Source organism: Sebastes fasciatus, chromosome 6 (genome assembly GCF_043250625.1).
Source record: "Sebastes fasciatus isolate fSebFas1 chromosome 6, fSebFas1.pri, whole genome shotgun sequence".
Lineage (NCBI taxonomy): Eukaryota > Metazoa > Chordata > Actinopteri > Perciformes > Sebastidae > Sebastes > Sebastes fasciatus.
In genome coordinates, this window is record NC_133800.1 from 12821964 (window position 1) to 12836170 (window position 14207).

Consider the following 14207-nt stretch of genomic DNA (forward strand, 5'->3'; position numbering starts at 1 on the left):
CAGTATAATGAATCAAAATGTAAAGCATTATTTTAGAGTTAAGACTTATCATGTTTAACAGAAAGCCGGCGTTACAAACTGGTGGTGGGGTTTGATAGAAGTGGGCACTTAGGAGGCAGGGTCCGCCACTATGCAGTAGAAGTCCAAAATAAATCACCGGAACACCCTTTAATGAAAGGGGGAAGAGGTCAGCAAGGTGGATGAGCTTCCTCTCACAAGCTTGGTTTACTCTCTTATACTTTTTTTTTGGCAATCGCATTTATAGCTTTCTATATCTTAAACCAATAAAAACAGCCAAACATAATGTAATCCTACATCCCAACATCCATAGCCACCCATATCTACAACTTAAAGGGATAAAACTAATTTAAAATACAAAGAAAATTAAATAAGCAGTTAATAATGGAACAATAAATAATTAAAGAAATAAAACAAAACAGCAAAAAAAGAAACCATCTCGATGGATATAAATGGATATTTCATATTATATTCAATGCATAACACCACATAACTGATAAACTGTGCGATTAACCCAAATAGTTAAAAAGTAAAAAAGGCAGAATATTTATGATGAATATTGCATCAGAGATGAGTTTTCCTGTTATTTTTAGGAACTTTTAATACAATTCTCTGTCTGTATTATTTAATTTTTAACAATCATACCTACTTAATGGGCTTCTTTTCTGATAAATTAAGCGTTTTCTCCTCCCTGACACTTGGCCATTGTTGTATTCGCTCTTTGGCTGTTTTAACTGCGCACTTTTCTAATGCAGGACGAGGCTGTTTAGCAGAGAGGGGAGGCTCTGTGAATATAGCTTGTGTTCATGTCTTCACTTTGCCCTTATCCTGTTTATAACTTAAAATTATAATCCAACCTTCAAAAATAACGGTTTGATTTAGTTTTCTTTCCAGAAATGAATAAAATGCTGAGATATAGGCCAACTGTATATATTTTTTAAAAAGTTGTCTTACATCCCTTAAAATCAGGGCCTCGCGACCCCTGGTGGGGTTCGTGACCCCCAGGTTGGGAACCAGTGCTGTAGAGCAAGCTGTCAATGTTTGACAACAGAAACTAATAATCAATAAAGATCTTCTTGTTTTGTGTTCTTGCATTATTTGCTAATAATTCAGAAGACAGCTGTTTTGTTCAGATTGATTGTACTGTAAGAGCACAAGCTTCCTCGCTGCAACACCTGATATCAAGGGTTAACACCTGAGATACTGCAGAGCGAGGAGGGAAGTTTAAAAAAAAAAAACAAGAGCACAGAGTAGAAAACAGATGGGTGGTCTAGGTAGGAGATAAAGATGCAAATACACCTCAAATATGAAAAAAAGAAACGGGTAGAGAAAGATGCATGACAAGAGAGAAAAGGTGAGCTGAGAAACAGACAGAGAGATAAACAGACACAAGAGTAAAAGAGAGACAGGAGAAACAGACAGCTAAAGGAAGAAGGGAGTTGACAAGGTTATCTCTCCGTGTGTGAGCCAACAGTTCTCTCTGAGAAGGACCGGCCTGTCTAAATGTCAACACTGCCCGCAGCAGTGAGGATATGCACTGAATACGATATGCAGTCGAGAGATATGAGAGGGACGCAGACTGAGACAGAGCAGCAGGGTCATTTACATCAGTGGATGTCATTAACACAGATGTTAATCACATGTAGGGCAAATAATTCAAACTCCAAAACAAGTGTCATGAAAGTTTTGTCGATGTTGAGTAGATGAATAATTGTTGAGTGTCTCTTCAAGCTGTAAAACATCTGAAAATCATATTTAAACCACCACAGACTTCCTGCATTCATGTGTTTTGTCCTTTAATATACAAGTATAATAACTCATTTACCTTCTACTACCTCTGTAGAGAGTACATATTAGTTATTTTGTTTTGCCACCACAAGTGCTAGTTTAGACTCTAAACTCAGAGCAGATTCTTTAGCACCACCTGCAGGATTTTCTTTGTTACTGCAACTACAAATACAACAGCAACAAATGTGATAATGCATGATAAAGTGTTGCAGTTGATGCTAATGGATATTTGTTTATGACGGGGATTGAGACTGGTAAAAGGGGAGAACATGAGGTTGATAAATAGCTGGTTTGAATGTATTATGAATGATGTATATATAAAAATGTCAAGGATACTTTAAGATTTTAATTAAACTAATGGTTGAAAGCCTCATCAACAGGTGTCCTTTAATCTGTGCTCTGTGATGACTGATGACTATGATGAACCCGGACATGAGTTTATATTCTCATTTATCTTTTTGAACACTGACGAGGCTCCTGTAAGATGAACTCTCCTATCTTCCGTATGTACGGCACTAAGGGCCTCTTTATCAGCAGAGTCAAGAGGTAAGGGAAGAGAGATAATTTCCACGGGATTATATGTGATGCTCTGAATGTACGTTCTGCAACACTGGTCTGCTTGAAAATAACTTTTTGAAAAGAAGCTAGAAAGGTTTAGACACGATTAGACTCACTTGTTTTCCCCTAATTTCATAATTACACACACTATACTGTATGTGTGCAACTGTGTGTGTCCCATCTATAAAGACTGAACAATGTGTAACATTTAGGGGGATCTATTGGCAGAAATGGAACATAATATTAATAAGTATGTTTTCTTTATTATATAATCACTTGAAAATAAGAGTTGTGTTTTCGTTACCTCAGAATGAGCCGTCTATATCTACATAGGGAGCTGATCCTCTCCATGAAGTCTGCCATGTTGCATTGCCATGTTTCTACAGTAGCAGAACAGACAAAACAAACACTGTTTTGGGTTGGAGTTGATAACATTACTCACTCCCTTCGCCACTGCTCTCTCTCTCTCTCTTGCTTCACCACTCACTTCCCACATACACACAAACTGGCTCTTTGATAGGATCATTTGCGTTTTTGCGTCAGCCACCGTAGTTCTCCTACACGCTTAGCACCTTGTAGAATCTTCAGTTGGTTGCAATCTGCAACCTCACCGCTAGATACCGCCAGACCCTACATACTGCACCTTTAATACTGTAAATGACAATATGTTGAAAACACAGAAAGACACAGAAGAAAAGGCAACAATACAATAATGTGATATAACTGCACCAAATTCTGGGTGGGTGTGCGGGCACAATGTTTATTGTATATGTACACTTAAAAAAAGAAAAAAATGAAAACACTCTTTTAAGTACATGCTGCTCATTACATCATGCTACAAACATGTCTCCAAATAAAAATGAATAAAAAAAAATAAAATAACTGCACCAAACTCCAAATTATTGTGACATTTTCACCTTTTTAATTTAGAAACATAATAAACAACCAAAGTCTAGTGATGTAGAACTGTCACTTAATTAATACAGTTAACTGACCATAAAACTTCATATATATATATGTATATATATGTATACTGTATTTAGTTGGCTATAAATATTGCAACCCTAAATAAGGCATTAAACCGCTGTCCTTTCGTTCACAATCACATAACACTTAAAATATAGTTTGAAGTCCTTCATCATTAGTCCAAATAATAACACAGTAGTTGGGCTGAGACAGTACAGGGACCTTTGGCTGCTCAACCATCGGAAACCTTATCCAACAGGGAAATTTAGACAGTAACTCAAAATTTAAAGCCACATTCAGCAGCCAGAGGAACATTTGCGCTGATTTCATATATGGAGGAATGCTCTGGCAAGATCCCCTTTATACTGAGACAAGGTCTGCCACTTAATTATACTTTATATGCCGTTATTTAAATAAAACTTTATATTTGTACAATGATTGGCCTGGATGTGTCTGTACACGGCTGAGTGAGTGGTCAGCAAACCTAGTCCAGCAACATGAAGAGGTGGTAGATGGTTGCAGGAAGTGGTTCAGGCATACAGAGGCTGGTAGCCGCTCCTCCGGTTGCTAGCTCTACAGGTGATCACACAAACGCTCAGCATCCCAAAGAACTGCAACAGGAAAGATAAAGGTAATCAGACTCAAGCTCTTCTAACTATTTCTAATCTATTTTCTGGAGGTTCACGTGTTATGTCACGGGACAAGGTACTTTAATTGCTATTGAATGGATTATTCAACATATCACACGATCAGGGCGAGGTACGGAAATGCATGCACTTGAGAAGTATAACATGGCACAGAGAGGAGTATATGTAGCCTGCTATTCCTACAAGATACACCATCTACTGCACCGATTGATGGGTCGCTCACTGCACTGTAGGGTTGCAACTTACAATTATTTTCATGGTTGATTATTTTCTCAATTAATCGATTAGTTGTTTGATCTCTAAAATGTCAGAAAATGGTGAAAAATGTTGATCAGTGTTTCCCAAAGCCGAAAAATACGTCCTTAAATGTCTTGTTTTGTCCACAACTCAAAAATATTCAGTTTACGGTCATAGAAGAGTAAAGAAACCTGAAAATATTCACATTTAAGAAGCTGGAATCAGAAAATTTGGACTTTTTTTTTCTTAAAAAGATACTCAAACTAATTAATCAATTATCAAAATAGTTGCCGATTCATTTAATAGTTGACAACTAATTGATTAATCGATGAATCATTGCAGCTCTGCTGCATTGTGATAACAGAGAGTGGGATTTACAGTAACACTCCTTCACAGCTATGCAACTGTCTTTACCTTGACGATGGCAAAGCCCAGAATGACCAGCATGGCGTAACCCAACACATCGTGTAGGAACTGAGCCAGCTGCACCTCACAGCCCTAAAATACAGACACAAGTACAGTGAGTGCACATACATACATACATACATATATACATTGAATATTGACTACTGTCCGTCTGAAATGTAGCTCTTGCTTTATTGCCTCAGAGGTGGGAGATAATTTGATTTTGCAGACTTTATATTTTGAGTCATTAAAAAAGCATTAAAAATCGATAAACGATAATTCCTCCTCAAAGTCCTCTCCAAGTCGCAGTTGGAGAAGTATTTAAAAGTATTTATAAAGCAATACCAAATAAACAGCTAACAATCCCAATGTAACCACATGTACACCAACATAGTATTTATGCCAAAAAGAATGTGCTTCTGTATGACTTACCTGTGTGTTAAGCAGATTTGGTTGGTCCGGTCTGCCGGTGCACTGTGTGCTGTTTTTGCAGCAGGACGGAGGCACGGTGTCGTTGTGGCTCTTGTACCAGGAAGTGTTGGACCAGCTGGTGTAATTCATGACACCACAGCACTGCAACTGCACAGAGACACAGAGAGAACAGACAGGTGTTAATATAGAACTAAAAAACAATATGGCAGCGAAAAGGAAAGAATGACACTATATGAGAAGGCGTCTACCCTCTTATACCGTTTCATCAACCTAGAATGTTGAGTGAGTTACAGTACAGAAGTTATTTGGGGATGCGTGATATTTTTTATCTTCCCACTTTCAATCAACCTGCTATTTCATCTACTACGACTTCTGCATTTCCCAGAATGACTTTTGACGAACCCAGAGGTGTGAATTTGGTGCATTAAGAGCAAGTAGGTGGAGATGGCATTAGTCGTTTATGGAAGTTATTTTTATTTGTCTGTATTGTTGAAGACTTTTCTCTCACATTTTAGCTGAGCTACAAATACCTCAACATGAGCAACATACCATGATATGTTTGACCATATACCGGGACATTGTTTTTCAGAAAAATAAAAATACATCGCCAACAAAATATACTGTAGGAGCCAAAATGTGTATTTAGCCTGTATTGTTTATCATTATTTGTTTAGGCTGCACACATTGTTTTTGGTTTCTATCGTTTCCGGTAATTGGCACATGGGTGAGGTTTTCACTTTATTTACCTGTTCACTTGGACGACAGGATTCAGACAAAGAGAGTGAGTTAGGCTCGGACATTTTCTGCTGACCGTCACGTCAGGTCCTACTTCAGTTTTTCCATAACAGTTGTTGCTTGTAATTCTTTAAGTTTATTAAACAGCATAAACGCATCTAGACTAGGTATGGATTGTTTGAATGCGTCACACAGTAAAGAGCCTACTTAGCCTCTTAGCAGCTTTTTGATTGATAGCAGTCGCTACATATACAGTATACTGTGTTTTAGTGTGTGTGTCTTAAAAGGCAAGAGAGAGAAAGACAGACTGAAGAGTAAACTAAAAGCACAAGAGAAGGAAATGAAAGCAAGCATGCGAGACAGAGAGAGAGAGTGCAAGCAAAGCAGAAGAGAAAACAAAGCTATTTTTATAGCTATAGTAGAATATGACACCAACCTGATTCTGCAGGAGGTCCACAGCTGAGGTCTCAGGACCCTCTCCACCATACTTCATGAAGACTTCATTCATAGAGCGATCCAGGTTCGCGTTTATCTGGAATGAAACACATTGTTGGCAGCAGCCATGTACAAATGTGCCAGATTTAAAAGGGTGGAGATTGAATTCCTAATATGATTTAGTGTCAGCAGCAAACATTGTGTGACAGAGAATGCTTGTCTGTGACTCACCTTGCCTTGGTAGATGAAGCTAAATACCAGAGCAGCCACTTCAGCTGCAAAGATCCCCATGATGATCAGAAAGAACTGGAGGGAAAGAAAATGAGAGCAATTTATTGAGTGAAAGGACAAACAAAAGCTCAGGGGAAACAAAAATGAAACAACAACAATAACTAACACTGTAACCGAAACAATAAATGCTGAAGTGGCTGCTCTGATATTTAGAGAGGACGGCTGGAGCACAAATAAATCATGGCCTCCGCCTCCTTTCTCCTGCCACACACACACTTACAAACGTGAGGCCGACTTTGGACTCCCGGATTGTGGCGCAGCATCCCACCAGACCAAAAATGAACATCACCACGCTGACGCAGATGATGATCGCTGCTGGGACCATCGTGTACTTGTCCTGAATGAAACTGTTAAAGTTGTCATAGCTCTTGATCACGTAAGCACCGACGTAGGCCAACGCTGCTCCTGCAGCCTGCAGAGAGGAGAAAACATCATGTTACACATCAAGGTGTTCATTCACAATAGACAATTTAGCAATATAGTGAGAATAAACATTTAACATGTCTGCATATACAGATCAGAATGCTTTCACTATTACATATCAAATCTAGAGCTGCAACGATTAAAAGATTAATTGTAAACGCCAGCTATTTTGATTATCGTTTTATCGGTTTGAGTACTTTTTTTAAGGAAAAAAAAAGTAAAAATCCTCTGACTCCAGCTTCTTATATGTGAATAACTTCTGGTTTCTTTACAGTAAACTGAATAACTTTGAGTTGTGGACAAAACAAGACATTTGAGGATGTCATTCAGAGTTGAGGGAAAAGAGTAATTGTTTTTTTGATTATCATTAGAAGATATTAGTTTTCCCCTTATGTTTGACTATGTTATACTAGGAATAATCAAACCTCAGCTTACTTAGACTTTGTTTCCACAGTATCTTGCTTTGTTAAAGGCAAACACACATTGATAGAGTTGAAAGGTCACATGATCTGTGCTGCAGCTGAAAGCGTCACGTTCAAATTCTGAATGTCAAATAGACAAAATCCGAGAGGAAAGAGCTGTTTTTTTAATCTTCCATTAAAAAATACTGATATAAGATTTGAGTCAGTTTGGTCTTGTTCTGCTGATGTGACATAGTTAAAGAAACAGTAAGTGAAATGACCTTGATCAGCTGCTTGCTGAAACACTGTTAGATAAAGGGATTTGTTCTCCCTTTATTATCAGCTGGGATCTCATGTGATGAACTCAGACTATGAAGGTCACTGATGGTCTTTCAGATATGGATAAGGCATTAAGTCACACCATCATCATCATCATCGTCATGATCAGCAGTGAGCTCTCCAATCATAAGACTACAAGTATGTGGGCCAATTGTGTGCATACAGACTGGAATCACTGTGGCTCATTTTAAAAGTCACTGTAAAATGACACAATTCTGTTTTCTCTATCTGGTCTAACAAACAAAACAAAAGTCTAAACGGTCAAAACGACAGACACGTCAACAACAGAGACAACTGTTAAGAAAACAATGGCTCTAAAGCACTTATCTTGACTTCCCTTTGCCCTTTGAAACTCACTGTATTGACCTGATTCAAACTCCAGTTTGAGATAAAAGAAGCCCAGTAGGTTGGGAAAAACAGAGCAAGAAACGAAATCAACTGCTGAGTGATGAACGCTACATAAACAACACTTCAGAATCTAAACTGAAAATGAGATTATACTCAAATATAACTGTGTGTGTAAATCCTGCTTTTATATACTGCTGGAATATGAGAATATGTCTTCAGTTAAATTTTCCTTTGCATTGTAGATGGAATATTTGCGGCAAAAACGCGACGCCACTCTCCTGTAGTCAGAAATCCCCCTCCATGTGTGCAGATTAGTGTAATTTTCAGTATCACTTCCCCTGTGATGGCATGAGTTATACATTGTGTGCTTGTCTTTGTTCCTATGTGTTTTGTGTAGCCAAACAATCATTCATCCTCCGCTACAGCCTCATGACTCACTTCTCTTAATCACTCCTTAGTCACGGGATCCCTGTGGGGTAGTTACTCTACACCCCCCCTCCACCACTCACCCCTAATCTTCCCAGAAATTCTGATCTTGTGCCTAAGAAGCAGCACAAAGAGGCTTATACAACGTATAGTGCCCCCGCTCGGTGCCACCTCTCTGGAATGTGAGAAACCTCTGAGGCGATGTCTCTCCATCTGAGGGGATGATTTTAGCTGGACCCTGCTTGTAAATGTACTTGTACTCTATATCTTAGACCAGATTCCAGGAGGGCAGATATGATGTAAGTTTTACAAACTGGGAAAGAACGTCACGATATTTCTGCTCACGTGCTTCCAAACATTCATTTTATCTTTTAAACTTGTGATTTCCCATTTAAATCACCAGAAAAAAATCCCTTTTTATTACACAATTGGATTTTATCGCATCCAATGTGAATATTCGAATTGTTAAGTGAAGCTTTTAAACACGTTTTCACTTTCAATATCTGCCATCTTTTGAAACTTTGGGATCTTCAGAAGACTTTATATAAACTTTTTGGGGTTTGTACAATGTTTAGCTGCATACTGTGATTTTGTAAAGACAGACCAATCAGAAGAGTTTACAGTAAAAGGATCTTTTGATATTTTTGTTTGAATTATGATTTTGTTTTAAAAGAAGTCTCTCCCATGTCCAAGATACCTTTAATCTTGTTCAAAATGTGCAGTTTCTCACAGCGTGAACCAGCATTGTGACTTGATATCCTTGATGGTGAAGCTGATGATGTTAAACTTACATCAAAAACAACCCAACAAAAACTACTCTACTGTCAAGACTCTTGGCGTGACTGATAGAGGATGAATTAAAGATGAATGCTCACTATTGTATTCTAATACACGGACTTAGCTTGTTTAGCCGGCTTGACAGACCACATAATTGAGATATAACTGTTGGGAGAAATCCAGATGTGTGTGAAGCTTTGAGATATTTGTTTTATAAATGAGATGTGGCCTCTCATTACATATGTACTGCCTTGTAACAAGAATCAATGTGTGTGACAGAAATGTGTTGTGTGGTAGGGATATGCTGTGTGTAGAGCTGCAACAATGAATCGATTACTTGCCAACTATTAAATTAATCGCCAACTATTTTGATAATCGATTAATCGGTTTGAATCATCTTTAAGAAAAAAAAGTAAATTCTCTGATTCCAGCTTCTTAAAGGTGAATATTTTCTGGTTTCTTTACTCCTCTATGACAGTAAACTGAATATCTTTGAGTTGTGGACAAAACAAGACATTTGAGGACGTCACCTTGGGCTTTGGGAAACACTGATCAACATTTTTCACCATTTTCTGACATTTTATAGACCAAACAACTGTCAAGAAAATGATCAACAGATTAATCAACATTAATCATCGTTACTTGCAGCCCTAGCTGTGTGTAATGCCTAGCTGGTGAGAAAAACAAGAAAAGACTTTTTGATTTTGGAATGTGGTGATGGTTGGACCCTTCACACATTAAAAACCATTCAGGAGAGACTGATCAATCAAATGTATACCTGTTAGAGGTGAGAAAAGTGTGAGACAAAGAGGGAGAAACAGCTATAGATTGGAGAGAAGACTGAGAATGAGGAAGTAAAAAGTGGAGGTGGATACTTGAATCAATGCCTATGTTTCCTGCTTCTCTCTCTCTCTCTCTCTCTCTCTCTCTCTCTCTCTCTCTCTCACAGTAATCAAATTACACAGATATCAGCCACAGATGGGCACCAAAGTATACTGGCTCCCTTCAAAAACCCATTTCCTCTGAAGGAAGCAGAGGAGAGTTGACAACTGGAGAAATCATGGTGAATTAGTAATAATTATTATTATTAATTACAAAGCCAGATAATGAACACTGGTAAACTTTGCTAATGAGTCACAGTTCAAGATAACTGTCTGACAATGTTACAGCTAAATCCAGTCAGTCACTGATCCCCCCCTGACCTAAAATCAGCTGAATTGAAACTCACATTATTGGGAACTAGTTAGTCATAGCTCTAAGGAATCACTTGACTTACAAAGAATGATGCAGATGTGAACTATATCAGGATACAGTCAAAATGAGGAAGTGGTGATATGCGACCAGAAAACTGGGGCAGGTCACCAGGATGTTTACCAGGTAGAACTAATACCTGATTAACAGGATGTAAACCTTAAAGGGCGCACAGAATAATAATAATAATAATAACAAATAGCGATGATTGGTAGAAAAAGGCAAATCTGTTGTATTGCAAAGCCACCAAAACACATTCCTTCCTAGAGAGCCATCAATTCAAATCTGTACAGGTGGATGAATAACAGCGATTTACCCAAAATATCAAGCTGAGGAAGAGTAGGACGGTCTTGGATGTGAAAATCCCGCAGTCCATGATGATGTCTGATGAAGAGTTGAAGAGATTGAAGGAGGACTGTCTGCGCTGCTGTACAGGGTTTTATCTCTCCCCTGCTGTTTTGGTCACAAGTTTTCTCAGTCTGTCTGGCATCAGTGAGTGTGATCACATGGTCACATGCTTTGAGGTTGTAACACAGCAGGTCCTACAGCCCTTCAGCTCCTCCCACCACCACCACCACCCACTGCTGGGAGGCATCACATCACATCACACACACCACTTCCTAAAAAGAGAGTGGAAACAATCACACACTATAGACATAACAAATAATACTTTCATGAGAAAAAGTAACTGTTGTTCAATACCGCAGATGTTTTCTTGTGGTTTGAACACTGACAACATTTTAGGTAAACATTTTAAAGGTACGGTGTGTAGGATTTGGCAGCATCTAGTGGTGTGGCTGCAGATTGCAACCAACTGCGTACCCGTCCGCTCAGCTGTCCTCCCTTTTGTAGACCTCAGTAACGTGATCAGCTGAGTGCAAAACTGTGGTAACGTTGTTCACCAAATCCAGGGTCTGAAAAGTTGAAGCCAATGCAGAAGGGTCTTAAACTTGCATTCTTTCAAATAGCCAGCAGGGGGCGACTCCTCTGGTTACAAAAAGAAGTCGGATTGTATAGAAGTCTATGAGAAAATGAGCCTACTTCTCACTTGATTTATTACCTCAGTAAACATTGTAAACATGAGTTTATGGTCTCAATCGCTAGTTTCAGGTCTTCTTCAATACAGCACGATGTTCATTTAGTAGATGATGGTCCCATTTAGAGTCAAATAGACCATAAAGCAGGGGATGCTTTAGGGCGTGGCTACCTTGTGATTGACAGGTCGCTACCACGCCAGTGTCCGGTCCGGGTGTTGTCTGTGTTTTTGTCTTACAACTTTAATCATTTCACCGTGTGTTTTCAGTTCTTGAAAGTTAATCAAAACCTTTTCGGTCACCTGAAAATGTCTTATTCAGCATTCGGTTGTACTTAGCTCCACCTTCTCGTGTCACTTCTGGTTTCAAATAACCAAGATGGCGACAGCCAAAAACCAAGATGGCAACGGCCAAAATGTCAAACAGGAGGCTTCAAAAGGGCAGTCCACAAACCAATGGGTGACGTCACGGTGACTACGTCCACTTCTTATATACAGTCTATGCTTTAGGAGCAACGTAAGTCAGACGGCGGCTGGCGGTACCACGGGTTTGTGCTCTGCAGCTCACGTTACCGCAGTTTCTCAAGCGTGTCAGAGAACTACGGTGGCCAGGTAACGCAAAAACGTAAAAGACTCTCACGAGAGCCAGTGTTTGGTTTGTCCCTTTTGGGCTACTGTAGAAACATGGCGGAGCAACATGGCAGACTCCGTGAAGAAGATCTGCTCCCTATGTAGATATGAAGGGCTCATAAGCTAACAAAAAACACAACAATTCTTAGTTTCAGGTGATTACTAATGAAAACATACTTAGTAATATTATATTCCATTTCTGCTAATAGATCCCCAAAAATGTTACAGACTGTTCCTTTAATACTGAGCTATGTATGAACACACTTTTATCTTGATTTAATATACTTTAGCATCCACTTTGATTTGAAAATATAACTTTAGTTTTTCAAAAGTGAACCCCCCTCTTTTTTTCTCTCTTTCTATTTTACAGTTTTTTCTAAACTTATGACCCAACAATCGTACCACAATTTTACTGTATTTTATCGAGATTGAGTAATGACTGCATTTCCCAGGAATTGTGAGGCTGTCATCAATCTGTGGATTACTTTAAAAGGGTCACTGGATAAAATAGTTCCCTCTTCTGCTCCTCGCCAGTTAATAGCAAAGATCTCCCTTGACACAAAAAAAGAGAGGACTGTGGGAATCAATCACAGTGGACATTTACTGCTACTAAACAATGGTTTTATTAACACTACTTCTATAAGGGGAGTTGGAGGCCTTTTATCTGCTGAAGTGAATGTTTCAGTTGTATCACCACAGTGGCACTGGTAGATACTTCATTTAATCCACTGACGCATTTAATGAGGAAGCACAATATAAGGTAACAGCTGCTCTTCTGATCATGGCACAGATAAAGGCACATTATACTTTTCAAAACACAACAGCGCATAATCTAAAAGGAGTCTCTTGTAAGTACTACATTCCTTATTTGGTCATTAAAAGTCCCGGTAGACGTAGAGGAGAAAAACAAAAAAACAAACAAACAGGACCTGATAACAGTTTCAGTAACCCTTTGCTCAAGGAAGTAAAAGTTTTGGTTTTAATCACATGGACAACATGTCAGTTACAAAAAAATCTGATTCTTTATCATAGTGATAAAGAAAGTCATTTGTGAGGGACTTTCTCCCACTCTCTGTCCAAGTACCCTGTTGAGATTATAACTACTTTATGTGATCTGATATGTTTGCTTCATTAGAGTGGATTTAAAGGTTTCCACACTCCTCATCTACACAGAAAACATCTATACCCTACAGTGGGCATTTTAAAATGTAGATAACTGACTTACCATTGACAAGCCATCTAAAAGCACTACTGCATTTTTTATTGAAGCTAATTTTATCCACTGTTGTAATATGTTCTGTGTGTGTTTGTGTAACAGGAGGAGGCGCTATCAGTGCACGACAGAAGGCAGTACTGCATTAACTAATCTCCTCCCACACGCACACAAACACACATTATCTCAAAGTGAGAAAGCGCAAAAGAGAGACAGACATAAATTTGATATGGTTTGAATAGAAAAGTTTAAAACAAATGATATCAAAGGGTGACCCACATGTTTGGTCACATTTTAATGTTGTCAAAGTTTCTTTTTCCAGCTCAATGCCATGCAAATGGAAGTACTTCAAATGCACAATAATCTGCCTGAACTTTAAGGACTAATGCAACATTTTAATTTGAGTTATTAATGTTTTCTACTGTTGTTAAAACATCAGAAAACAAACCTGCACTTATAATATTGATAACAATAATGATAATAATAATAACAATAATAATAATGGATAAATCACACAAAAATACAGAATTTTCATCAATAAGTCAAACTATTGAATATATAATTTATGTGAATATACCTACAATTTGGTCAAAGTGAAATTACTGATTGTGCACAAAAAAAAACAACAATACAAAATGGTTTCAAATAATATAAAGTAAATACTATTTTATGTTTGAAATCTGGCTGAACTTCACATTTCAAATAGTCCTCAAGGCTATAATAACCCACTATACTGTAGAGTAGTTTGTGCTGTTCATCTAACAATAGCACTACAGACTGAAGAAAGGCAGTCAGATGAATATAATATACAGTATGTTACATTTGATTCATTGATTCCTTTGCACTTGATTTAA

General features: G+C 38.2%; 1 protein-coding gene across 1 annotated transcript; it reads right to left on the reverse strand.

Annotated features, from left to right (window-relative positions):
• Window positions 1–3077: 3077 nt before the first annotated feature.
• tspan36 (tetraspanin 36) lies at window positions 3078–10994 on the reverse strand. The gene is made up of 7 exons (XM_074637724.1): window positions 10794–10994; window positions 6733–6924; window positions 6453–6527; window positions 6223–6318; window positions 5052–5198; window positions 4629–4712; window positions 3078–3941 (listed from the first exon to the last, which is right to left on the reverse strand). The coding sequence occupies exons 1-7, from the start codon at window positions 10851–10853 to the stop codon at window positions 3861–3863; spliced, it is 735 nt and encodes a 244-aa protein (XP_074493825.1). The 5' UTR covers window positions 10854–10994; the 3' UTR covers window positions 3078–3860.
• Between the last annotated feature and the right edge of the window lie 3213 nt (window positions 10995–14207).

Bases quoted from the DNA above. Each gene is read 5' to 3' on its own strand.
- tspan36 (XM_074637724.1), bottom strand. From the start codon at position 10,853: ATGGACTGCGGGATTTTCACATCCAAGACCGTCCTACTCTTCCTCAGC. The intron at 6,925-10,793 runs GTAAATCGCTGT...TCCTCTCTGCAG, and splicing joins TCCTCAGCTTGATATTTTGG to GCTGCAGGAGCAGCGTTGGC. The intron at 3,942-4,628 runs GTAAAGACAGTT...TTCCTGTTGCAG, and splicing joins TGGGCTTTGCCATCGTCAAG to TTCTTTGGGATGCTGAGCGT.